General features: G+C 44.0%; 1 protein-coding gene across 1 annotated transcript in view; it reads left to right on the top strand.

The window, feature by feature from the left end:
* The window catches only part of RHOJ (ras homolog family member J), a 59,970-nt gene extending 42,684 nt beyond the window's left edge, over nucleotides 1-17,286 (top strand). Inside the window, exons 2-5 of the mRNA XM_065840107.2 lie at nucleotides 3,740-3,798; nucleotides 9,720-9,884; nucleotides 11,137-11,232; nucleotides 12,433-17,286. Coding sequence (XP_065696179.1) covers nucleotides 3,740-3,798; nucleotides 9,720-9,884; nucleotides 11,137-11,232; nucleotides 12,433-12,579 — 467 coding nt within the window. The 3' untranslated portion in view covers nucleotides 12,580-17,286. The remainder of the gene's footprint in view (nucleotides 1-3,739; nucleotides 3,799-9,719; nucleotides 9,885-11,136; nucleotides 11,233-12,432) is intronic.
* The last annotated feature ends 10,084 nt before the right edge of the window (nucleotides 17,287-27,370 follow it).

Below are 27,370 nucleotides of genomic sequence, written 5' to 3'. Positions count from 1 at the left end.
GTGATCTAACTAACATTTTAAAAGCAGTGTTTTACACATTCTGCATTTAGTCAAAACCATCCAGTGAAAGGAGGAAAACATCTACCCCATCGCATCATCTGCTACAACCCAGACTGGAGCCAAATGAGAACCAGGACTGCGCAAGCATTCAGCCACATTTTATTGCATTCCCTGCTGCACTTAGTGATAAAGGCCATGCCATTTCAGTATTTAATTAATATGTCAATATGGCCAGTAAATGGCAAGGAGAGTTTGTATTTATCTTGTTACTCCAAGACCGCTTATAAAGCCAAGTTCACAAGCCCATAAAGGAGCCTGCATAACCCCGACTGACTGGGAAGGAATTCTGTGTTGGCTTCCCATAGGCTTGGCCACTGAGAGAACAGGAAAAGATAGTAACAGGGTAAATAAAAGTAAACCGAGATAAAGCCAAAAGTAAGGCCTACAAATCTATCAAAGCAATCTCAGCTCATAAATACGACCTACCAAGTGGACACACCGAACAGCCATTTGCCTGACAGAGGCAGACTGATAAACTCTTCATATAAAAATACCATGATGTTGTCACAGGCAAAAGCCATTTGTTTTGACATTTGTTTTGCTAGCATGAAAGCGTGGTGGAAATTTCAGCACCAATACATTAATCTAGACATTGCTGTTTCAAGAGCCAGTGATTATTTGAATTGTCAGTGGGAGTCTTTTGGTCCGCTCTGCATCTGGAGCCAGGAATCCAAAGACAGCAGTTTGTCTGCTGCTGAAGTTAAACCAACAAGACAGTTTTGCTGGGATGGTGGATATGAACTTAGAGAGGTGATGCAGACAGGAAGGATATCTTCTGATGATGAAATAGATTAGAACAATCAGCAATGAGAAAGAAAACATAAAGGCTGATGGGGAAAAACATAGGAAAAGAAATTACTGATGCTACACAGAAATTCACAGCAGGACACATAGGAGGCAGGGTGCTATAAGGAGAATTAAAATCTAATGTGCAAGTTGGGTAGACTTAGGGTGTATTTTTCCAAAAAGAGTAATGGTAGTTCACCACCAGCCTCTTTTTTCCCCCTTTGCATTTCTCAGAGGTCACCAAGAGCCAAACCAAACTGCACAAACTATCGATAACTGTTCATTGTGTGTGGCTCCACATATCTCTTGCAATATATTCACCATGACTTCATGGACCACAAAGCACAGATAAGGGTTTAGGAGTTGTTGCAGCATATCCTTCTGGCAAAGCACGGTGCACCACAAACGGACTGAACCTCTGTCCAAACAGATTATCTCCAAAACATATTAACTACTGGAAAAAGACAGCAATTCGTACCTGCAGCAGGGCTTTTTGCAACTGTAGTTCTGTCTGTCAGATACCACCAAGATTTGGGCCAGCAAACCTTCACAGCAGCCTGAGCCTGGACAGAGTACATTTCAGAGTGACTTTTAAGTTTTTAAAACACTGAATATTTGAGCTGATATTTTGCAAGCAAGGGGCAGCTTAGTTTGCTGGTGCTCAGGATCAGCCAGCATGAGAGGTAAAGCTGGATAACTATGTTATTACTGACATATGGCAAATGTCTCTTTGTATTCATCACACACATTACATCACTTGCACCTCCACACACCCCGTGGTCACACAGCTGCTATATGAGAATTCTGCTTTGGATGTGCTCTGCAGACTCCATATAAATTCAACCAAGGACTGACAGTGCGACTCAAGCTCACGTGCAGTCTCAAACACCACCTCGGCCAGCTGAGCACTGCTGGAAGGCTGGAAAATTGCCTTCAGCTGAAGGGTACATCTTCCCACAGTCGATCCTTAGGCTGAGTAAAATCAGCAGAGCAGGTCTGGCTCCTGTGCAGTGGCAGGTTGAAGGCTGGCTAAGATTGCAACTGGAAAAAAACACTACACCTGGCTGCCTCCAGTAAGTTGTGCAGGAACATCTGTGGCCCCACTGCTTCTGAGAAACTGCATATTGTCAGCAGACTTCTACAGTTCTTGCCTCTACTGGGACATTTTGAGACTCTATACACCACAGAAAGTTCCAAACCAGGGCTCTGGGGAGGTTTCATTCAAATTAGTTTATTTAAGTCAGGTTGAAAGAAGGGGACGGGGCATCTGGACTGTCTTCTGTTTGCATTGATACCCATCTCCCCACTCTGGTACCTCTTCCCTGGGCTCTTCCGCCTATGGACATCCATACTCAACAGCTAGCCCCACGGGAGCTGCAATGTGTGTGAGCTACCTCCTGAACTGAGGAGCCAGAGAAGGGTTCTCAGCCCCTTCCCATCTCCTCTTTCCCCTGCACATCACAAGACAGCCCCAGCAGCGGGTGAGCATGGCCCATCCTGCTCTCATCAGCAAGTCTGGTCCTTGCTGAGCTGTTGTACTTTCAGGATGTCAGTTTTGTTCTGTTTATATGCTAGCAAAATTACCGTGTCACTTTGCAAGCAAGTAAAGCTGCTGAATAATCGGTCTGTCCAACCACACTGACAGAGACTTCAGGTCTAAGAGATTTCAAACAGGACATTGCTCCCCAGTGCAGGAGCTATTAACTTCTATAAACTGGTAGGTCTTTTTCTCCTACAAAAGTCTTATCACTTTAAAAAAAAATCAGCAAGAAAATGTGTGATGTTTTCAAGCCTCCTCTTTGCCAAAAGCAACTATTAATCTTCCTCAGCCCTCATTAACTGCAAGTTGTGATCAGCCGATGGGAATCAGTCTTAGCCCCCCTCTGCCCCAGCCACAGCTTTATGTTCATCCCAGTCGTTTGCCCTCATGCTTCAAAAAATTAATAGTCCACGGGCTGCAAGAATATCACTATTTTGAGCAAGATCCCTGATGAATGTTTGAAGTCTTCCTGTTGACTAAAGGGTGGAACTGGATTCCCACCCTTTCTTTCCAATTGAGTAGTAATGATTTAAGCAGATTAACTGGCTAACTGTCTTTAACACAGATCATATCCTTTATAGAAAATAATACTTGTTACAGTGATCAGTTAATAATGGGGTTCATCCAAAGGCAATGGGAAAACATTTTCATTAATGGGCTCAAAATTAAGTACACAGTGAATTCTACTAAAGGAGTAAATGTGCTGTGTGTGATCAATAAAATAAGCCATTCTTCCGTTCATTTGCAACAGAATCTGTTCAACAACTCTGCAAATACCGGTGCTCCTCTTCCTCCCTGTCCTTTGAAGCAGCCACTACAGAGCCCCATATATTAAGCGTGGCCACTTGACCTGCGATTGCATGACACAGGACAAGACAGGTTGCCCAAGAGGCAGCGCACCTCCACCAAGACCCATCGAACGTCAACCACTTCTGGATGCTTCATCATTTCACAGCCTGAAACAAACAAACAAGAATAATAAAAAACCTCTCTCAATGATCCATGACAAACCTATTCCAGTGCTCATGGTGGGGAGGCAGGAATCCTGTACTTTCAAGTCCCAGCATTTCATGGGGATCAGCTGGTGGCTGGGTCCTTGGTAGCAGCGGTGTGAGCAGTTTATCACTCTTGGCTGTCTGTGAAGAAATAAGAGCTTGGCATAAATAATTTGCTTTTGTTGTGACTTTAGCTTGCCTTCAATTTGGGTTGAACAGATGTGCTTGCTTTAGAGTGCACATTGTAAGACACGTGCTAATGTGTCTAGCACAGGTGTGTATTGGCATTTTAGGATTAAAACACATAAAAATCAGTCCACTGGCTTATGCATAAACATCTCTTGTTTCTTTCTTGCAGTAACTGTGACTGTGGGAGGACAACAACACTTGCTGGGACTTTATGACACTGCAGGGCAGGTAAATTACCACAAAATATTTATAAGTTTCCTTTCTCATGTTTTGCTTGTTACTATCACCTACTGGGCTTTATTGTTCAAGCTGTTTGTGAAGGTTTCTTTACAAATATTAACGATCAGTTGTGAGTTGTAATGGTTGAACTGTTGACCTTCTATTTTATTTTCTGCATAGAGACTTCATTCATGTTTAGCAAGTTCATCCCTAAGACTGAACTTTGTCTAAGCAAAACCCTAAAGCCTGATCAGGTTTTTCACCCTCCCGTGTATCCACCTCCTACTGCAAATATGATGTTTCATATAAACTCAATGTTTTCTTACATTTACCACATGGTGGCATTGAAGATAGAATAATTCCCATTTCCAAGATCAGAAAACTAATGTAATAACAGCACCAGCCTATTGATCACCAGCTATTGACTTTTTAAATTGTAACGCAGCCAGGCTGGCATCCAGCCTAACATCCTTCTCCCAGGACAAGGGTGTCCATTACAGGAGATGCTGTATCCCATACTTATTTACGTTATGTTTTTATTGTTTCCACTGTCTGCGGTCTGATACAGTGTGCTTGCACTAAAAGTTTGCAGAACAGCTCTGGTCTGTGGGCTCATTTCAGCTCCTGGAGATGAAGGGAAAATATTTCTCACAGCCTTATTCTGCCAGTAGAAGAGCAGAAAAGGGTTCAGGGAACAACAGCTTTTCATGGCGAAATTTCCCTCTCCTACCTCCAGAGGCCAGTGACTGGCAGACTAAAGAAAGGACCACAATCTGCACAGAAACCTTGCAGAAAATCAGCTGTGAGAGGGGAGGGAGCAGGTCCCAGGTCCCTCCCAGCCTGGGAAGGTTGGAGCCCACACCCACCGGTTGCTCCAGTCAGAGCTGCTACCTGGAGGCAGCAGGAAGGGAAAGCAGATTTGGGACCCTGCTTCACCCTCTGGCACAGAGGAGCTCTGGATACTGAGCTTTGCTTTCAGGAGGACTTGTTGGCTGTGGGCTTTTTTGACCATGACTGACTGCTATGAAATGCAAAAACAATGCACAAGGAGACTCTCCTGTCTGCAGAAGGCCACTTATTACAGAAAATACTTTGTGGCAGTATGCAAGAGGTCAAAAACCACATCAGGACAAACTGTCACCTCTGAACAACCTGTGCTCAGCAGGACTGGGGCTTTTATGCTTTGGGTCTCACTTTTTATTCATTTTATTCCTATCACACGTCTCCAGGAAGCAACATTCACTTCATAGCTAGTTTGGTGTCACAGTTCACCTAGCCTTTCTATTTACAAGGTACAAACAGACATCCAGAAATCAGTCCCAAAATATGACCCAAGTGCTTGTCTCTTGTTTAATGCAAGTTCAATTTTCTATTCTGTGCTCTCAAACACAGAGCTCGGAGCATGTCTGTCACAATCCGGCAGCACTGCAAGCCTTTGCTAATGAGACTGGAGTTATATTCCGTTCTCAGTCAGATTTTATCCAGTGCCTTAATACTTCCACTTGTTTTGTAGGGTTGACAGTTCCACCTGCCATCCACATCCTCTTAGTTGTTTTTTTTCCCAGCCCAGAAGAAACACAAACCAGCCTCTCTGGCAGAATTCACCCCTCCATCCACTCCTCCACAATCATTTTGCCATCTCCCACTTCCAGCTAGTCAGAGCACCAGGTGCCTTCAAGCACCATTTCTAACTCATCAGGCTCATTTCCCTTTCAGACCTTGGTCCAGAGGACGTGGCCATCTAGTCAAAACTCAGAGCATGAATAATTTCTTGATGACTAGATTGCATCTCAGTGGAGGCTGAAAGGATGATGCTTCCCACATGCTCAAGCTATAACAACACATCATCTGGGTTGTTTCCTCCCTCCTTCTCCTTGTGATGTGTGGCTTTCCAAAGGCATCGGTGTGAAGTCATAGCCAAAAATAGCACTTGACATTACGATGCTATAAAACATATGCTAATGAAATAACAATTGGAAAATGTACTCCTGCAGCAGGACCCTATGTCAGCCCGAAGGGAGAGCTGGCATAGACCCCAGGTCTGGGGTATCTGCTTTTCTGCATATCTGGTACTAACAGTGTTGAGAGGAAAAAAACAGTGGTCTTTTTTCCCCAGGTTGGACTCCTATGCAGAGTGCTTTAACAGGCTGACATGGCAGGGAGCGTACATGAGATCAGCATGGCAGTAACATAAAAAAATCAGGTTTTGCTGTACTTTCTGAGCCTGAGTGCTGCAAGCCTACTGGTGGCGAGAGAGCATGAAGGGACCAACACCCATCAATGCCTCTCAGCCCCAGCAAGCCACAGGCATGTAACCCAGCAAGGCAAGGTCTAGTGCTGGTGTTTCCATGCCAAGCCAGTGGCCAGGCAGTGTAACTGGAAAGCCTTGCACTCCCTAAATAAAAGGCAGCAAAATGCAAGCACAAGACAAGGAAACAAATTAATTATGATCTACAGCCCAACTCCATGAGGACTCACGTCCCTTCCCAAACACCACAGTCACTAGCTGCAGCACCTCTGGATGTACCCTGTACTCATGCAAATGTCCAGTTCCTTTTTAACTCTATTTATTTGCTTGGCTTCAACAACCAGCTGTCTCTGAATGAGAAAGGATCCCAGTGTGCCATATCTCATAATGGCCCACTGCAAGGTTGCTATAGCCCTCTCCTGGAGGCCAGGTATGAACAAAGACAGGATCCTTGTCTGATGTGGTCTGCAGGTTCCTGCCAGCCTGCAAAGACAGGGAAACATGGGAGAGCTGATTGCCTCTTACCCTCGACATTTGTGCTTGTGCTTTAACACATCCGTGCAAGCTTCTGTGTACCCTGACAGGAGATGAGACCTCTGCTACGTGATGCGTGGCTGTCCCTCCCTAGGGTTTATATAATGCTCTGTGCTGCTAACACAAACTGGGAACGGTCCTCCCGAAAAAGCATTTTCCAGGGGCCACAAAGATACAAACAAAATAAAATGAAATGCACAGCCCAGTTGCTGTCACTGCAAGGCAGCACGCTCATGGATTTTAGTTCATATTTTTAATGGTACAGTAAGTTCCAGACCCCTTAAATAGGCACATCTGGAATATTTAAACTGGTCATTTTTAGCCAGTTTCTTTCCAAAAATCCTAAATCACCATTCCTCGAGGGCTTGCTGCCACCACGTGGCTGTTTTAGGAGGCTGACTTGCAGCAATTAAACCGAAAACACACACACAAAAAAAGACCTTTGCCAAGCATCTAGTATCAGCCCATGTTGACTCTGGCACAATGTTGGAGAAGTCACCAGTTTTGATGTTCTGGGTTAAAATAATGTCACATAAACAGGTAGGCACCTGGCCAACACTCCCTCACCCACAGCATCTGCATAAACCTCAGCCATCTCTATAATGCATTTACTCCTTTGCTCCCACTGTGTTGGCATCCACTTTGTGTCTATTGACTCATCTGGTTCCATCCCCAGAACCTCCTATAAATCTCTTCCCAACGACTTCTTCATGGCCTGTATTGCTGATGTTTCCACAATGTCTTCGAGTTTCCTTTCCTGCCATTCCTTGAACAGGGTGAATCCACTCTTCCTTCACTTGCCATGTCCAAACACCCCTTCTTGTTATGTAAATCCTTCTTCAGGTCAGTACTATCTATGACAGTGGAAAAACACAGGTCAGTTGACAAATACTCTGGCTTTGCCCCAAATACTGGGGCTGTGGGACTGGAGATGCTAACTGGGCATTTATTCTTCCTGTTGAAGTGGGTTTGGGACAACGAACATTCGGTTAGACAAAACACTTCGTTTGTTGTTTAGGATGTTTCTTTAAACTTCTTTTTAATGAGAGCTAATTTTGGACTCATACTTCCTTTCAGAGTAAATAATTAAGGTTTTTGTTTAGAAAATGTTGGAGCAGCTTGTTTTTACATAATCCTTAAGTTTTTTACAGAAATGGGTGTCGATTCATAAGTAGTCTAGGTCATCTTATCATTGCATACTTAGTGAGCAAAAGACTTCGGAAAGAATATTTACCAGTCTCAACTCATAATTAAGCCCTGTCATTTGTTGACCCACCAAAGCAAGACAGATGTAAGGCTGAATTAAGACACCATCTAATCTGAGCATGCACTGATATAGTCCTGCATCAGTTTCTCCTGCAGGACAGACAGCAGCTGTATTGCTTCTGCCTCTAATGTGGGTTTTCCCTACCTCAAACAAGTGTTCTCAAGTCCAAGCAACAGCACCTGGATATCTTTTTTTTTTTTATAAATTTTCATTGAGTTATTAACTATTTCAGTATCTGTAAAGCAAAACTGCACCAGTTGAAGTTTCAGACAATTATAAGCAAAAAAAAAGAGACTGCAGAGATCTGAGGCTTGCCTAGAATGTAGAAACTGTACACTGAAGACTTAGGTCTCTATCAGGCTTGACAGCAACATGTATTATCATCTCCTATGCTACAACTTTGTGTTCCTTTCCCCTTTTTTAATTCTGGACCCTCCAAAAACATCATCCAGAACAGATGTATCCCCTCTACAAGCATCTGTTTTGTTTCACTGAGATTTTCTAACAGGTTTCATTGAAAAGTACCAACCAGACACAGCTACATACACTCTCACTACCACAAAGAGCCAACCTATCCCTTTCACACATCTTGCAAAACCTCTGCTCACTCTCAACATCTGAAGGATGAAAACAGACCCAAATTCTTCCTTGAAACTCAGCTATCAAAGCCAGATCACAACACGACACAGCTGCACTTTGAGCTGTTTGAAAATTCACCCTCTTCACAACTAGCACAAAGAGAAGACATCTCTCCTTCCCCAGTTCAGGGCCTGTGGAAACACTAATTCACCCCCAGTGATTTACCCAGCCACTGCAGGCTGGATTTAATCTGCTTTGTGTTCTCAAGACGTGTGTCTTCTGCTGACTGACACGTTGCTGCATACCATACATGACTGCAATGGCACCAAATAGCCTGGAGGCCCGTATTTGTTGTATATGGTCATGTCTATAATGTCTATTGGGGAAAAGAAAGCCCACAATATTAACAGAAAAGCCTCTAGACATGTGTGTCATCAGCAAATATCAGCTAGCAGTGACAGTAAAATACTTCCCAGGATAGTATCACATTGCTGGAGGGCTGAGGTAGATACATGCAGCCTCAAGATCAATTTTTATTACACCACCAGTGACGGCCACTGTTTAGCGTTGCCCACTACACCAGCATCACTATGGATAATACACACACAAACAAAATCATAGAATCATAGAATATTTGGGGTTGGAAGGGACCTTCAAAACTCATCTAGTGCAACCCCCCCTCCATGAGCAGGGACATCTTCACCCAGATCAGGTTGCTCAGAGCCCCGTCCAGCCTGGCCTGGGATGTCGCCAGGGATGGGGCATCCCCCACCTCTCTGGGCAACCTGGGCCAGGGTCTCACCACCTTCATTGTAGAAAACGTCATCCTCATTTCCAGCCTGATTCTCCCTCCTTTAGTTTGAAACTGTTTTCCCTTGTCCTGTGGCAACAGGCCCTGCAAAAAGTCTGTCCCCATCTTTCTTATAGGTCCTCTTTCAGTACTGAAAGGCCACAACAAGGTCTCCCAGGAGCTTCTCTTCTCCAGGCTGAACAACCCCAACTCTCTCAGCCTGTCCTCCCAGCAGAGCTGTTCCATCTCTCTGATCATTTTTGTGGCCTCCTCTGGACCCTCTCCAACAGGTCCATGTCTTTCCTGTACTGAGGAGCTCTTTTGAGTAGAGATGCTGATTGAACAGTATCCCTGGCCCATGAATCTTGGTTCCTCGCTCAGCAGCTGCCCGGAGGTTATAAGTGTTCATGAGCATGGAAGGACGGCATTCAACAGTTCATTGAGAGCCAACATGATGCCACATCATCATTTATCCCCCACCCTATAATGCATTTACTGTTTTCCCCTGGCAGGAGGACTACAACCAGCTGAGACCCCTGTCCTACCCCAACACAGACGTGTTCTTGATCTGCTTCTCCGTGGTGAACCCTGCCTCATACCACAACGTCCAGGAGGAGTGGGTGCCCGAGCTGAAAGTCTGCATGCCCAATGTGCCTTACGTCCTCATAGGAACACAGGTAGCACCCATCTGGGGCACCACATGGCCAGCAAGGGGGCTCCTGTTCCACCCCACGGGTGGCTGGAGGCTGAACTCTGTGGAAAAGGTTCCTATTTAACATCTTATGTGATATGAAGCCATTAGAGGAAAGCTCAGGGACTGGGAATGGAAACCAACATGCAGATGTCCCGTCATCCTAGTCCTGACTGGCAAAACTCATCCCATCTTTTCATTCAAATGTATATTAATGTGTTATCAAGGAATAAATACCTATAGGGGGAAAAGATTTCTGGCAGGCATTTGGTGAGCGGAAAAAAACATTAAAGTCTGTGGTTAGAGACAGAAGTCAAACTTCAAACTAAACGCTAAAAATGGGAATAATTAACCAAATGACTTAGTAAAATGGAAAGGAAATATCCTTCCTCATGTTTTACATCAATATTGCATTTAGTGACTCACCACCCTGCTTGTGTTAAAGTGGATGTTAGACTAAACAATCAAACCACTTTATTTTTGCCTTAAAATCTATGAATCTATCAATCAAATAAAAACGCCCTGAACATGGGGTTGCTTCCAAAGCACAGAGTGGCTAGACACGGTGAGAAGTAGGAATATGAGTCTGGACAATGTCCAAGCACTGGACAGTAACCTAAGCCAAGTTAGAGAAACAAATCAAAACCTGGTCAAAACCAAAATCTTCTTGCCATACGGAAGTCAAATCATGCAAACACTGGCTTTGTTTTCCACATTGGAATAATCTAAAATGCCGATTTTAAAATAGAACTATTATCCTTTGGATCACACACTCTGAAAATGGATGGGTTTAAAGTGCCAGAATGCTTCACGTTGAAGTTTTCCATGGAAATACAGGATTTTGTTTCAAGTCATTCAGACTGAGCTGTGTCTTTCTGGCCTGTCAGGGTGTTTTATAGGTGATGCAGTGCAGGGTTGCAGCAGCCTTCCCTTCCAGCGGGGCTCAGGCTTCCACCAGCACGTTACAGGACACATTGTGAGAGCCATTGAGAACCTCATCTTTACTGTACAGCAGCTATATCTGAGCTGTGGCCCAATAACCCACCAGTGAGAATTAAGTCACACTAAACAATAAGAAAAAAAAAGGGAAGGGAAAACACATGCAATTCATTTATGATGTATCATCTGAGGCTGGAAAGGCAGATGCTCATACAACAATATGACTGTGGGTTTGTAAACCTGTTTCAAGAATTACAGCAAGGTGTTACTGAGCACGGGTTGTCTGTATTTTCTATTAGATTGATCTCCGGGATGATCCCAAAACTTTGGCTCGGCTGCTTTACATGAAGGAGAAACCACTCACCTATGAGCATGGCGTGAAGCTAGCAAAGGAGGTAATAGCTTTTCCTGAGGTCCCACAAAATCAATTGATCACAGCTTTCCAATGGGTTTGTTTCATTCAAGGTGAACTCCTCTGGGGTGCATTGGTTGTTCCCAGCTAGAGATTAAAATCTCTGTTCAAACAAGCTAGACCCAAACAGACTGCAACTCCTGATCCTGCTGATCTGTTGCAATACCCAGTCGAGCTCCATGCAAAGCAGCAAGGCGCACAGGGCAGCATTTGGTAACTGGGCAGCAAAACAGATTTTTCTGCTTACTTTGCCTGAATCAAGGGTTTCTCGTTCAGGAGGTGCATGTGGCAAACTCCTCTTGTTCATGCTTCTGCCAGGGGGTGCATGTGGCAAACCCCTCACTGCAGTCACCTCCTGCCAAACTGGCCCCTATCCCTTACAAAAGTACAGACAACTTGGTTCTCACAGCCATTGCACTTCAAGCAGCATAGAAGGAGCTCCCAAGGCTTTCATGCTATTGTACTTGTCTCCTGAGAAAGTAGGGGGATAAAAGTCCTTTGCAAGCCCTGACATGTAGGTGTCTGGACCCCAGCCATTTCCACCTTATATGCTGCAGGTGCTGTTACAGGCTCTGGCAATTAGCCCAGGGGTGTCAAACTCATTTCACCGGGGGCCACATCAGCCTCGCTGTTGCCTTTAAAGGGCCGAATGTAATTTTAGGACTATATAAATGTAACTACTCCTACAGTCCTAAAATTACATTTAGCCCTTTGAAGGCCGATGTGGCCCCCAGTGAAAATGAGTTTTACACCCCTCCATTAGCAGAACAAGCTAAATAAGCCACAAGGTTGATGAAAAAGCTGAGGCTTCTTTCCTGGGCCACTGTGTGTGTTTGTGTCATATCAGCATCCCCAGGAGACTCTCGACAGGAGACCAAGCTTCTGGTCCAGCCCTCGAACATGGGTTCAGGTCCCCTCTCCCTCTGGATGGTCACACAGGGAATTCCTGCTTTCCATTAACCCACTGTGGTGAGATACTGGTGTTGATGCTCATCCTTGCCCCTTCACTCAGGATGGTCACCTGAGCTTGTCCCTTGATCTCACAGGGAAAGAGCTGATCCCTTTTCTGAAGATCTAGTCTTCCCTCTGTGGCAGGACACGTATGCATGTAGAATGATGGTGGAACAGGATCGCTCTGTCTCTCCCAGTAGTGGGTACTCATGTTTTCTCTCTTCTCTTTCAGATTGGAGCACAGTGCTATCTGGAGTGCTCAGCCCTCACACAGAAAGGCCTTAAGACTGTCTTTGATGAAGCAATCATGACCATTTTCCACCCCAAGAAGAAGAAGAAGCGTTGTGCAAAGTGCCACAGCTGCTGCACCCTTGTGTGACATCACTTGGAAAGAAAAGTGAGACGAGTTCAATGAAACCAAGCAGGTTAGAAAGGCAATGAAGGTCACATGCAACTGAAATGGGGAACATGACCAGAAAAGGGTCCTTCTTGCCCAAATGTAGGAGCCCTCCATTCTGTGAAGCCTCCAAGCTGTATCACACTAGGCCAACTCATGTCTATGTGCTTTCCTAACCCTCCAGAGCTGTTCCCACTCCTTCAGACTGCCCTGAGCCAACAGAAACCAGGATTCCTGCTCCTGCTTGACTCCTCTCCTTAGGAATAAGGTGAAGGTGCCATGTGGAAAAACAAAGAACTAAAGGTGGTAAAAGAAACAAGAGAAACTCCATTTGTGGCCTTAAGCAAGAATAGATCAAAATTAGGAATTTGCAGTACTTAGGAATTGAATCTGAATTGACTGAAAGCACATGGAGGTCTGTAGAAATCTAATATGTAAGATATACACTATAGGTAGGATGTACTTTTAAATTACTTTGCTTTTATAAGACTTGCTGGTTCAGGGTATACTTTAGTTTGTTCAAACCACATGGAAGCGAAGGTGGAGTGGTTCTAGTTTGTTTTCACTTGATGGTGAAACTTCACAGCATGAGAATCTTGCTGCACCCAAGCTATCAAAATGGATCAACATTTACCTCCAGACTTAAGGAATGTTCTTACAACAGAAAAATGCAAAAAAACTGTATTTTTACAGGGGAATGTTCAGGCTGAGCCACGTTTCCATAAGCTGGGAAAGGAAGAACAGAGTTGTAGCATTAATGTACTGAAACAAAGAAATTCTGCCACCAAAGAATATTGACCTAGACATGAAATAGCAGCGTGGAACAACCTCCCTTCCAAACTGAGAACATGAATGAGTCACATTGCCATGGCAACTGAAAATTTACCGTATAGATCAGCTGGATTTCCACATCTTACCCAGCAGACAAAAAAAATTTAAAAAAAAAAAAAGAAAAAGAAAAAGAAAAAAAAATAGCCAAAGGTCGTACTAACTTCAAGTGCTTTAAAGTGATCCACTTGCCTTAAGATTTTTTTTTTTAATGGAGTATCTCATATAAAAAAAAGGTCAAAGTGGAGTTGTACACATGTTGATTTGTTGTAGTCTCCCTCCTCCCATTCATTACTTCTTTCTTTGCTCCCATTTTTCCATCTTCATTACTGTGAGTGCTGTTTAAGTTGCAGTGTGGCTGCAGTCCTCAGAAGTGAACTTTCATACGAGTGGCAGATGATGGGCAGCAGCCGACAAAACAGAGATGGGATGTCCCGACCTTCGGAGAAGGTCTGATGCCTGTCAGCTCTTTTTGCTGTTGAAAACAAATGTGCCTTTTCACTAAAGCCTCTCTTGGGAGCCCGTACTTTTGCACATCACAACAACATGGATGCTCAGAGGTAAACTCAAAGGGCGTCTTGCTACTCGCATCTGCCATCGGGTACCCTGGCAATGCCAAGAGACTGTCTTGTTATGGATTTCATAGCCCAAGCAGAAAATCATGGTGCCAGCAAATATAGATTTCAAGATCTCTGATGGAATCCTTGCACAAGCAGTGTCTGTAGGCAGCATTTCCCAAATGCAAGGAATAGCAGTGCACCCTCCCAGCCCAGCGACACGTGCCCTGCACCCCCCGCACCCCACGCCAGGGGTCTGCTCATGTGCCGAGTACATACAACGACCAGAAAAACTCTTGTGATTAGCAGTGAATTATAGACCCTGTGTTACTCAGAGCAATTAGAAGTTTCAGCAGGGCCACCGGACCTGCACCATTGGTGCAGAGAAGGGAACAAGCGTGATGCACTGCCCAGTCCTGCAGTCACTGGGGGTCATGGATCCAAGCTCCTCCTTTAGCGCAAATTCAGTGTACCATGCACACCTACAAAACCGAGATCCGATGCCTCAGAATGTTTCCAGGTAGAAACCAACAATTCTCTCAGACAGAAGCGACCAAATTTGAGGCTAACGCCTTGTTGCTGTTACCCAGCTGGCTTTCACTCTCCATCTCTTTCCCGCTGCACACAAGCAGGGATGAAAACAAATTTGTGCTAAATCAAAGACAGCCAAAGGAAATATTTCCTCACTGCTAGCATTCTTTATGCCTATTTTATATTAGGTTTAGTTATGTCCCAGCCATTTGCTTCAAATGGACTGGCTGCTAAAGCACAGCTCGGAGTGAGGACAGTGCTGGAGGCTGGTGAAGGAGCTCTTGTCATGCCACAGAGGCTGTGTTGCCATCCCCAGGCAGAGCAGTGACTCGTTGCACAGCTGGGACAGTGGCAATCAGCCGAACTATAATGTATAAAGAGATATTAGGGGAGTACAAAGAAAACTATGAGTGGATTAAATATATTAAAATTTAGGGAATGTTTTGGCTTATGACATGACTCGAAGACCACTGAAACCAAGAAAAGAAAAAGAAAAAAGCTTTCAACAGGTTTCAGAGAAAATTAGTGCTTCACTGTGCTGCCCGTTACTTCAGTGGAAACAAAAATAGGATGATTACTTTGGTTTAGCTTATGTAGGTTGCTGTAGAGCGCTAACCTATATACAAGTGTCTGGTTAAAGTATGTGAAGTCTGTTTAGCTGAAGTGCAAAGCAAAAGCTCAGGTTGGATCTGCCAGATATTCTTGAAGCTTCACAAAATACCAAGGAAATAGAAATCCAGACTGACAGCTGAGCGTATCATAAAATAATGAGCACACTGGGAAACTGCAATATAGGATTCCCAGCGTGCACCAGAGAAAGCAACAAATAATCAAATGATATTTTTGTGTGCTACCGAGTATCAGGGGCATCTATTAATACTAATGGGATGGCATAGGATAGGTATATAAAATCAAAAAATCAAATAGGAAGTTGTAGCATTAATGTAACTGCACTGGTTTGAGGAAAATTACCTAAACCACCATCTGGTAATGTAGAAGCTAAAATGCTACTGTCTTAATGTATTAAACCACAGCACCCTGCACAAATCATTGCATAGCAGTGAAAGCAGATAGAAAAATATTAATATGCATACAAAAAAATGTTGAGACTAGAAAGGGTTTTATTTGCATTTAAAAAGCCAAGCACAACAAGTTTGTGAGGCAGTAAAATTTCAAATTTTTCAAGCTGGTTGTGACAAAATTTGACATCTGGGAGCTGCAAGGAAGGGGGAATGGTCACAATCCACTGAGAAAAAGCCTCTGCTCTCCTTTTATTTTTAATTTCTCTTCCAACAAAAATAAATGTTTTTAAAATAGCCCTGGTTAGTGCAGGTCCCATAAACATTATTCCTGCGTTAGGTTATCCATGCAACATGGCACTGACTCCAGGATCTGCCCTGTTACACCATTATTTTGAGGAGGCAGGAACAGTACAGGCAAACGGGCTTCAGAAAGGAATTGGAGGCAGATTAAGGAGACTCTATGTGGCAAGTCATACCTAATACCTTTACTAAAAGCCAACAGATGGTGTGTGAACAGGCGGCAAAGCTTATTTTCAGAAATAGCAAAACACCAGACTCAGTGCAAGCAGAGCCATAAGGCACCAGATAGAATCTTCAAGTTATTTTCAAGCACCATTAGTAACAAGAAAAGAAAATCGGTAAATGATTGCCAGGTGAAAGGAGACAGGTGTTCTCACTGTAAGGTGAGCTAGATAGAAATCAAACCCTGATTTAACCTTCAAAGGAACACCATTAGGAGAGTTGTAAAGGCTATAAACCATCCCAGGAACCTATTTGACAATGTGCTCTTAATGCAACAGATGTCAAAACCTTTCCTGACAGAGCTGCCTTTGCTAATAGTCCACTACCATTTCAAAAGGACTCACAGCTTACAAGAAATCTGCTGAACTCTGTAAAACTCATCTCCTTTGGCCTCTTCTCAAACCTTAATGTTCTTCCAGGAGTTGTTAACCTGAAGTTGTAGTTTCAAACATAGATCCCAAAGGGTTTTCATGCAAACTCCTGCAAGGTGATATTAGAGACGTTAGGTATTAGGGAGATATCTCAAGACATGGGAGAGTTGTTATCACATTAAAACAACCTAGAGAGGCCTCTCCCCTTCAGAGCGCTGCTAAAACAGCAGGCCAGTGGGACTGGGGCAATCCTGTGCTATATCGCCATTTCCAACACGAACTGAAGGAGGTCCCACAAAGACTTCCATAGTTTGGCTCTCAAAGCTCAAAAAAAGATAGCAAGAATGCAGAAATGAAGCTTCAACCCCCAGCAAGTCCATCCATGAGTATTTGTTGAACTAGGTGTAAGTCCTGTGTAGTTGCATACTGCAGGAGTAATGAGTGACAAGGAGCAGTTTTCAAGATGATCTCCCTTTGGCTGTCCTATTTGCCAAACACTCCCTGACCTTCTTTCTCTGCCCTGTAAAAACCTACTGCTGAAGCAGTATGCAGTTTATGAAAAAAAGCCAACTACAAGCTCTCGTCTTGCATTGCCTTGAATTAAGCATGATGTGGATCCCTTGACTTCCACATGGGCTAGACCTGACACTAATCTTCTTGACCATCAACATGCTGGGAGATGGCTGGACATGGAGGGTTAGTGTAGCAGAGAAAGGAGGCTCCTCTCACTGGCAGGAACTGCAGAATTCACTCAGAGTCCAGCATGACAATCAAAACAATCATTTCAGCAGCTGCCATTGATATTTCTTACCCTTTTTCTTTTTAAAGTATTGCCTCAGTTAAAAAAAAAACAAAACACAGGATTAAATATAGCTCTGCATCTTAATATGCGCTAAAAGTTATTCCAAATACTTTATGTAAGGGGCTGGATTTTGGCAATCTTCTTCATACTGAAGGGCATCTTACTTCACAAGGAATTGTCTCCAATTTCCTCACATCTCATTCAGTCCCAATGACACCACTCATGTAAATGAGGGGGTATGAGTATGACCATTGGTGACCTGCCCTTGTAGCTAACGTATAACAAAATCTCTTCTAGCTGCTGTAGTGTTTGTGGCCTGTGTCCTCAAAAAGAAGTGATTTCCCGTTCCCCACATGCTGTACAAATGACCTGGTGTCCTGTCATGCTCAGCACCACTATCTGTCTGGTATCTGCCATCTCTAAGGAAATGTGGTAGAGAAGAAACAAGAAATTAGTTGGGAAAGGAGTCAAGCTTCAGGCATGTTGCTATCCAAACAAAGCAGGACTCACCCAGAAACCATCACTGCAACGTAACATTAGGCAAGTGGGTAAAAACTCACCCTGAGAGTGGGAAAATCACAGTAGCAGAGAGGAACAGGGTACAAACACTTCACTACTGGTGACTGTCTGTTGACAAGGACGCAAGATCCCATCCAAGATCTTGTCCCAAGACTCCAGATATCCAATTTAAGAACCCTTTAGAGAAACTTGGGAAAGGTTACCGAAGTTCTTGAAAAAAATTTCTGTTGCTGCCACCCAACACACACAACAAACAATACAGTGGCCAATTACTCTGATTGACATGTGTCTAGCAGATGTATTTTCACCGTGCAAGCTGCCATGTCCTTTCAAAAATGTCTCTCTAATTCAGACATGAAAGTTGCCCATCTGCTTATGTAGCTTATTTACAGCCCATGACCTTTTTTGTACCTTTTTTGCCTCAGTGACACAACAAATGCTTCTCAATTCACTACACTGAAACTTCGGCTGGATTGAAAATAAATTGCAATGGCACCAATCCATTTCAAGCCAGGCTTCTTTAAAAGCACATTTGCCTTCTCCAGTGAAGCAATCAACATATGCTCATGTTTGCCTTGGGACCATTTGCTCAATAAACAGGTAGAATGCAGGAATCTGGCTGCACGTGCCTTCCTCCTTGTATTTTCCTTTTCCTGAGGATTTGTAATATATTTTATCCTACGTGAAAAAAAAAATATGGAAATAACAGAACCTTTTCTTGGTTCACAACTTGATAGAACTGGAGGAGCATCTGCTGTCACAGGAGGTGAGCATGGAGTGACCTACGTCAGAAAACTTCTAGACACACTTGAGCTCTACGTAAAAATGAAGACAAATCTGTACTATAAATGTTTATTTTCCTCTTAGTGAATAAAGACCCTCTGAAAGCAGGAAAAAGCCTCCCGCTGGTTTCAGTGGTGGCTTGTGATCCCAGCTGTCTTCACCTATCAAAACAAAACATGAATAGAAATATTTTTGTATCAAAAAGTTGGGACAAATACACCAATTAGAAGTAATAAAAGCCATAGAACAGCTTCTACACTTCTGGTTTGAAGGACAGCTGCAAAATCAGGGCTTAGAGCCACAATTAATTTGTTTGATTCTAAAACTTAAATTTCGTTTTAAGATGTTATGGGGACACTCATAACTAGGATGAAAAAAGGCCTCGAATTCTCTTTTCTTTGTTTCAGTTAAAGCTTTCAGAAACATGTGAACAATAATCTATTTTTCCTGGGCAGTTACAGGAACCCCACCAAAAGAGCAAAAGCCATTGTAAGAGGAAAATGAGCTCACAAACCTGTATTTCTCAGATCAAAAAGCAAAAATCATATGAATGGCTTTCAATGGTGAAAAATCTCTTTGATGTTGAAAATACACTAACAAAACTAACTCCGAGCATGATCCTCACTCCTCTTTCCAGAACGTGCAGACCATAATGCAGCGTTTGGCTGCTTCTTCTAACTGTAATTTTAGGGTGGGATTTTCAAAGATGCTGTATGTTGGCTTTGTTTCAATTCTCATGAAGACAATGGAAAATTTCAATGGGGTCCACACATGACTAATGTGGAAAGTATTTGAGAGTCTTTACATTTCCTCCTTTTCTGCCCTTTATTGTGTCTGCCCAAGCTTTGAGCACACAGATACACTGAGCCATGCCCAAGAATCTTTTATACCTTTTGGCTGCTGGTTGTGGACTCCCAAAAGAAGTTAGGCATCTGGAGACTTCGCTGATCTGATCTTTAGCTTGAGCTTTGGAGACTGGGTTTGTAACTCCTGTTTTCAACCACTACCGGGTCTGAGGATGAAAATGATTACACTAGCAGTGTAATATTCAAGACAAACAGGTATCTTTGCTGGGTTTGACATTGCACTCATTGCTGTCATTTAATTTCATCTCATCCCATTCAGGATGCCAGATTTAATTTCACATTTGGTTTTGCCAAAGGTCAGTGTGTGCTCTTGCTGATACCAACTCTGGCAAATTTTGACTTTGAGCGAAGGTTAACGAATTCAGAGGAAACAGCTGTCATCAGTCTACAGTTTCCAGATCTTCCAGCACAACATTTATTTGTACTGATAACATGTAGAAATTTTTGTCTGATGTCTGTCAAAGTAGTTTGGGTGTGAGCCATATCCATAGTATGACTGTCATATTGTCTCTCCCAACACTTTTCCCCAAAATAGGCAGCTGCTCCAACCGCGTTACAGAACTGACAGGCACTGAACTGCCTTGTCAGTATGGAGTAAATGAGCCCAAACTTTCCACAAACTTGTAAATATTAATTCATTAATAAGCAATAACACAAAGTCATGTAAGAGGGGAAAGACACTGATAAAGTCTTCACTCATGAGTAGAAGTGATTTAAGGTGGTGAGCCTAGCTTGCCAGGTGGGAAACGCTACAGAGCAAGGCATAACCTGGTGTCCATGGTTGCCCAGCAAGTGTGGCTTGAGCGTGGCCAAAGGGCTTGGAGGTGCCTCCGTGGAGCCATCTGGGGCTCAGCAGCACCTTGGGACTGGGAGGGCTTCAAAGGTGGCTGCAGAGAGGAGCAGGGAGATGGACCTGAACGGTCCTTGAGTGCAAGGAAAACTGAATACAGTTTAACCAGTTATGATGTTGATGCACTCGTCAAATACAAGCATTTCACTGCAAAGAGATTCTCTGCTTCCCTGAGAACTCGAAGACGAGAAAATTTCTTTCCTTTCTTTTTTGCATAGTACTTCAGCAATGCTTAAAGTAGCAGTGCAATGAGTGATTCTAACTGAATTTGTGAAGCAGGTGTAATGATTTCAGCGCAAATCAGGACCTAATACATCATCAGCCAGTTCTTAGCAAATGAAGAAAAAGAGTCATTTACTTTACTTGATGTTAACAACTGAATTTTTCTCTCTTGAAAGCTGCTTTGTGCAATATCACTGGACTATGGGGCTGGTAAAACCAAAGGATGAGTACTAAAACATTATGTTTGACTTTTGAGTGCTATGTCTTTTTTTTTCAGAGATTAACCAAATCTTCAAAATTCCTGTCAAAGCAATAAAATTTCAAACCAATAAAATTCAACTTTCCAGCAATTATGTTTTGCATACTTTACAAATCATGTAAACAGTATTAGTTTTCTATTTACAGCACATGATTCTGTACTCTTTCGCTTATCCTCTTTTAAACATGTAATTATTGTATATTGCAACTGCACATTAATATCATCTATTGTACATAGTTTATTTTAACAAAATAAATGTATTACTGAGTATTTTGGCAGTTTCATTTTGAGAAGGTGTGGTGCTCTGTTTATTTTCCCAGATGCTAATCACATATACCTTGCAGGACATTTCAGGTAGCAAAAACACATGCTAATATATAGGGCTGCTTATGGAACTGCCTGCACCTTCCAGTGTCCCCTGCAGAAAGTCAAACAGGAGGTGACACCGCAGAGGTTTGCTCATCTCAGGCATATTCCTTTTGGGAAACTGATGACTGGAAAGATGGGAGGGTGGTGATGGGGGACCTGCAGGTCTGGCTCCCTGCTGGCACTCAGTGTCCCATCTTTCACCAATATTAGGGTGGTTGGTTGGTTGCTCTTTCAGATAGAACTTCTTTTTTATTATACTTTTTAATAAGGGGTTATTGGTATTATTGGCTGCGGTCTCCACTGCAGTATCATAGCACCATAAAAGGATTTTTTTCTCCCGTGAGTGAATATTTAAAGTGTTTTGGAGAGAAGCCAGCATGCAGCAGCCTAGCAGGCACTGGGGCTTTCTTGGTAAAGCAGTTAGGAAAAGCATTATCCTGAGTATTAGGAGTTTTGAGGGGAGTTTGTTACTCCCTGATAAATCTAATACAAGGATAACAAAACTCTCTGACAATCCCTTACTGATGGCAAGGAGGATGATGAGCTGTGTAACCTTCGGTCCAGCAGCCAGGGCAGGGAGAGGCAGGGGAGAAAGTTTTCACTTTCTTAATGCTTAAAGTGCTGAACAAGTTATGAGGAAAGACAGCCCTTAAATGCTGGACTGGAATCAAGAATATGACTGGCTCCAGTCTTCCAGGGATCCAGTGTGGAGATGTAGATTTTATTAAAAAAAAAAAAAAAAAATTAAAGTTTAAAAATAACAACAACAAAAAAAGTGTCTTTGTTATGTATCTCTTCAGTATAATTGTTTTCAAGACAATCCCACTGACCAGCTGGTCTGGTCTTCAGATTAAGACTATAAATCTCACCATTCCTGAACAATGACTCTAATACAGATTGGACTACATTAATTTTCACCAGAGAAAGGATCTTCTCATGTTCCCACAGCTAGTGAACCTCAGCAGGCTTAACCAGCCCCTGCCTGGAGCACTTACTCTCAGAGCAATGATGAAAGGTGGCAAGGTCTCTTCCCAATAAAAAGGCACTGCACCCCAAATCCCTGGCTGCATCTTAGAACAGCTTGGGTTGGAAGGGACCTTCAAAGCTCATCCAGTGCCGCCCCTGCCATGAGCAGGGACATCTTCACCAGCTCAGGTTGCTCAGAGCCCCGTCCAGCCTGGCCTGGGATGTCTGCAGGGATGGTTCATCCACCACCTCTCTGGCCAACCTGGGCCATTGTCTTACCACCCTCAGTGTCAAAAATTTCTTCCTCATGTCCAGCCTGAATCTCTGCTCCTTTAGTTTAAAACCATTTCCCCTTGTCCTGTTGTAACAGATACATCTCCAGAGGAGCCAGGACAATTCAAGAGGTAACAGCATGTGGCCTGGAATATATTTGATTTACCTGGCCATGGAGGAAGTGGGTATTAGTCGCCAGACTTTATCTGGGAAGAAGCAGCATGGAGGACTCACACACCTGGGGTTAACAACAAGATGCTGAAATGCGTCCTCCAGAACAGAAACTTCCTACACTGCTGCCTGCTAAAGCTGGGTCGATATAGCCAAGGAAGAACACCTCTATACAGCCATGGTGCTTTTACTTTTCCGTGAGCATCCGCTGCTGGCTACTGTCAGCAGCAGGATATTGGGCGAGACAGCCCTTTGCTCTGACCCAGGGCAGCGGTTCCGATGTTTTCATGTGAGTACAATGAGAGCAGGAGGGAGCTGCCTGTCCCATCCCCAAACAGAAATTCAGGCAGTGCAGGAAACATGAGTCCAGGGAGGCTTCCTGCCCTCATCTCACTCAAACTCAGGTTTGAAGTCAGGGTAAAGTATACTGATTTCTGATTAGCTCAGTCTGGTTGGGCACATCAACTACAGCATGGGAATGAGGAGACCTGAACTTCAAAACACAGTGGACTTTTGGAACCATCCTATAACAGGAAAGTATTGTCAAAAATCAAAGCACTGCGTGACTGTGACTATTGCAGTTCAGGTTAAAAGAGCAACAACAAACCTGAGAAAGCGAGTGCCGCACAGGATGCAGATATAAGCCATCGCAAGGGCCTTACAGCCTATAAACTGCAAAACACACGAGGGAGGAAAAAGATCAGCTGTATCATCATCATTCCCAGTGGCCAGAGGGGAAACTGAGGCACAAAGAAATCCACTGATTTGCCTCTCCTCACCTGGCATGTTTATGGCAGAGTCAAGTACAGTCCCCAGTTCTCCACATCTGCACCTTCTCCTTCCTGAGCAGGCAGATGCCGTTGTCTCCCATCTTCCAGAAAGCCTTTTACTGCAGCAGATGTTTCCAGCTGGGGCTGCAGAGCTGTGAATAATTCAACTCTGAGGCTTTGTAAAGGAGTTTCTCCCTTGCTCCTTGCTTTCCAAGTACAGTTCTCCCAGGGAATTTGACACAGTCTCCTACAGCATCCTTACACCTAAACTGAGGGAGTGAGGTCTGGACATTGGTTACGGAGGTGGGCTGCGAACTGGCTGAAGGAAAGAAGCCAGAGAGTCCTGGTCAATGGGCAGAGTCCAGTTGGAGGCCTGTATCTACTGGAGTGCCTCAAGGGTCGATACTGGGACCAGTACTATTCAATATATTCATCAATGGTTTGGATGATGGAATAGAGTGCACTGTCAGCAAGTTTGCTAGTGACACCAAGCTGGGAGGAGTGGCTGACAGGCCAGAGGCTGTGCTGCCATCCAGAGACCTGGACAGGCTGGAGAGTTGGGTGGGGAAATATTTAATGAAATATAACAAGGGCACTTGTAGAGTCTTGCATCTGGGTAGGAACAACCCCAGGTTCCAGTATAAGCTGAGGAACGAGCTGTTAGAGAGCAGCGTAGGGGAAAGGGACCTGGGGTTCCCGGTGGACAGCAGGATGACCATGAGCCAGCACTGTGCCCTTGTGGCCAGGAAGTCCCATGGCATCCTGGGGTGTATTAGAAGGTGGGTAGTTAGTAGGTTGAGAGAGGTTTTCTTTCCCCTCTACTCTGCCCTGGTGATACCACATCTGGAATATTGTGTCCAGTTCTGGGCTCCTCAGTTCCAGAAGGACAGGGAACTGCTGGAAAGAGTCCAGTACAGAGCAACAAAGATGATGAAGGGAGTGGAGCATCTCCCTTATGAGGAAAGGCTGAGGGAGATGGGGCTCTTTAGCTTGGAGGAGAATGAGGGGTGACCTCATTCATGTTTATAAATATGTGAAGGGTGAGTGTCAGGAGGATGGAGCCAGGCTCTTCTCAGTGACAACCAATGATAGGACAAGGGGCAATGGGTGCAAACTGGAACACAGGAGGTTCCACTTAAATATGAGAAGAAATTTCTTCTCAGTGAGGGTGACAGAGCCTGGCCCAGGCTGCCCAGGGAAGTTGTGGAGTCTCTTTCTCTGGAAACATTCAAACCTGCCTGGACACCTTCCTATGTAACCTGATCTAGGTGTTCCTGCTCTGGTGTGGGGATTGGACTGGATGAGCTTTCGAGATCCCTTCCAATTCCTAACATTCTGTGATTATTCATGTAGAGCAAAACATTATTTCCCTTGGTTTTAGGTAGTGAAAGTCATGCCAGGTTAAATATGTGGTGGCAAATTACACTTTTAAGAGGTCCACACAGCAGTCTGGTCCTGATGGCCAGTGTCCAGGTGAAGGGGGTAACCAACGTGCTACAAAATAAGCAGTACAGGTTTTCATAGGAGAGATAACACATCAAATGTTACAGCCTCCATGGCAAATACTCCTTGTAAACTTCTACACTGAAGACCAAAGGGCTGTTTAAGTGCTTTGCATGGGTGGGAAGGTAAGATTTAAATCTGGGGCTTTAAGGAGCATTAAAGTGCTCTCAAGGAGATGAAGGTGGCCTGGGAAGGGGCTTCTCATGCTCTGAAATAAGTGGGATATTTTGACTGCCTGCAGATTCCGAGCAGGACATAACATCCCAGTTGCAGTATAAAGGATGTGAAAGTCAAAAGACCTGGCCACAAGTATCAAAATTATTGCAAATTCAACAGAATAAAGACATAGTAGTGTAAAAACTTCTGGAAAAAAAGCCCCAGATTTGCAATTAGCAGCAGCAGGAATGAAGCTGGCTCCTTGAAACTCACTGTGGTGCCTGCTTGTGGGAGCCGAACAGAGCTGGATGAAGACGTGTGTGCGCCAGCCAAATGTGTCAGTGGGCTGTGGTCTTGGCTGTACTTTTGTCACCCACAGCATCTTCATTCACTTTTGGTCTCCTTCTTAAAAGACTGTCTAGAAGTGTTAGCTTGCTTTCAGTCAATACATCCTTCCCACTCTTCCTTTTCCACCTCCCAGTCTGGCTGTGACTGCGTCAGTCAAAACCCTCCTTCACACCCCGCGGGGTTTCCATCTGAACCCTTGCTGAGGTTTCTACTGTCTCACCATATCTGGGTACAGCCTGTGTTTCCTGTTGGCTGCAAAGGAAGGAAGTTTGCCACTTTCTAACCCTACCTCTCATCCCGCGACGACAGCACAGCCAGACTCCGTGAGAGAAATCCAGGGAAGGAAATGACTTCACCTCAGCATTGAGGAGATGTTTTGCAGGTGTTCACAGCTCAGGCAAAGAGTTTGTAGGAGTTTATACATATTCTACACATCTACACATAAATAGAGGGACACATGCTTTCATACTACAATTTCGGGGTTTATTAAGGATACAATATAATTTGCAGGTTTCCCATAATAGTTGTGAGGCCAGTTAGGACAATAACAAGATCAGAGAGCCTGTGAGATGCAATTTGAAAAAGCACAAGGACTTTTTTTAATGGCAGTTAAACTTCCCATCAGCAGAAAGCTGCTCCTGCTGCTGTTTGACACAGCAGTCTCTATTCAGAAATACAGAAGACAGAGTGATAAAATCACCTCTTCCCTACTCAGCCACAGTGCAGATTTTACAGTTCCACAGACAAAAAGAAATGGCAGCAACTAATAAATTACAGCTTAAATTAAATCTGTCTCAGTGAGGACAGGACAGCTGGTGAAGTTTCAAGCATGCATCCCTAGAAATGAAGGTGTCTGCATCCAGAAGACAAGACACTTAACTGATGGGAAGGCAGGTGCAGATATTATTCTCAGCAGCAATTCTCTCTTAGTGAGTATCTGAGAATGTGTCTTTGTTTTGTAAGCTCCTATGAGCCTCTCCCACTTAGCAAATCTTCCTGCTTTCACATAATTTCCTATTTCATCCAGGGGAGAAATTAGGGATGAACATGGATCTCTCCCCCTCCAGGTGGCGACCAGAGGACAAAGGCACTTATGTGGCTGCGGTCACCAGGGGGCTGTTGCAGCAGCTCCCAGGTGTGCCCCAGTTTGTAAATAGTGGGTCTGAGAAGGTGTAAACCATTATTTCGCATGTCAGCTCTCTTTCCTGTCCTGAGTTTGTCTCGCCTACATTGGCCACATTGCTGGCCACTCCGCTGCTTTCCAGCGAGCACGTCTGGCTGCCCCCCAGCACTGTGAGCATCCTCAGAGGGGCAGGTCTCTGTGGGACCTCAACAATGCAGGGAAGTGTGGGAACACCCTTCATAGCCCCCTCTTTCCCACCAGCTCAGCCAGGGACTTGCTGAAACCAAACCACAATCGTTGTGTTTTGGCTTGGTCCCTCTAACTCTGGAAATTGTCAGGAGAGACTCCTTGGGCTCCGCAGAGTCTCGCTGATCTTACGTGAAGTCTGTTCCCCTTCTACTCCTGGATAAAAGCAGATGGGAAGACACGCACTTTTGTTTTTTCAGTTTTAATATGTTTCTCTCTTTTTTTCAATGAATTGTCTGTTATGAGGCTTTTTCTCTTCTCCAACAGAATAGCTCCAATTAAGTAAATCACTAAAATATGTCCTTAACTGTAGAAGCTCAACTGATATTAAGCAAAACAATCATGAGCCTAAGTACTTCACTGACTCAGGGCTGAGTACGCATTCACCCCAATTTCAAGGTAGCATTTTGGATACCTATTTCCATTTTATTGGCCTTAAGGCCTTTTCTTTGGCTGTTATTCCTGAGAGACGTCAGAGTAAGAAGAACTAATGGTGGTGACAAGGTGGCAGAAATGTTGGCAATTGCATTTACACTACTGGGAAGGCGCTTAAACCCAACGTGAATAATAAAGAGGCTGTGACATGGGCTGAAATGCCTCTGTGGCCTCTTTCCATCCCTCAGTGACTCTTTGGTCCCTTTGCGCTTTATGCATGAAGAAAGGTCACACAGTGTGAAAAGCCTGTATGGAAGGGAAACTGCATCGGTATTTATTTA

This window comes from Patagioenas fasciata, chromosome 5 (assembly GCF_037038585.1).
Source record: "Patagioenas fasciata isolate bPatFas1 chromosome 5, bPatFas1.hap1, whole genome shotgun sequence".
NCBI classification, from domain to species: domain Eukaryota; kingdom Metazoa; phylum Chordata; class Aves; order Columbiformes; family Columbidae; genus Patagioenas; species Patagioenas fasciata.
This window is presented reverse-complemented; position numbering and strand designations above follow the sequence as displayed.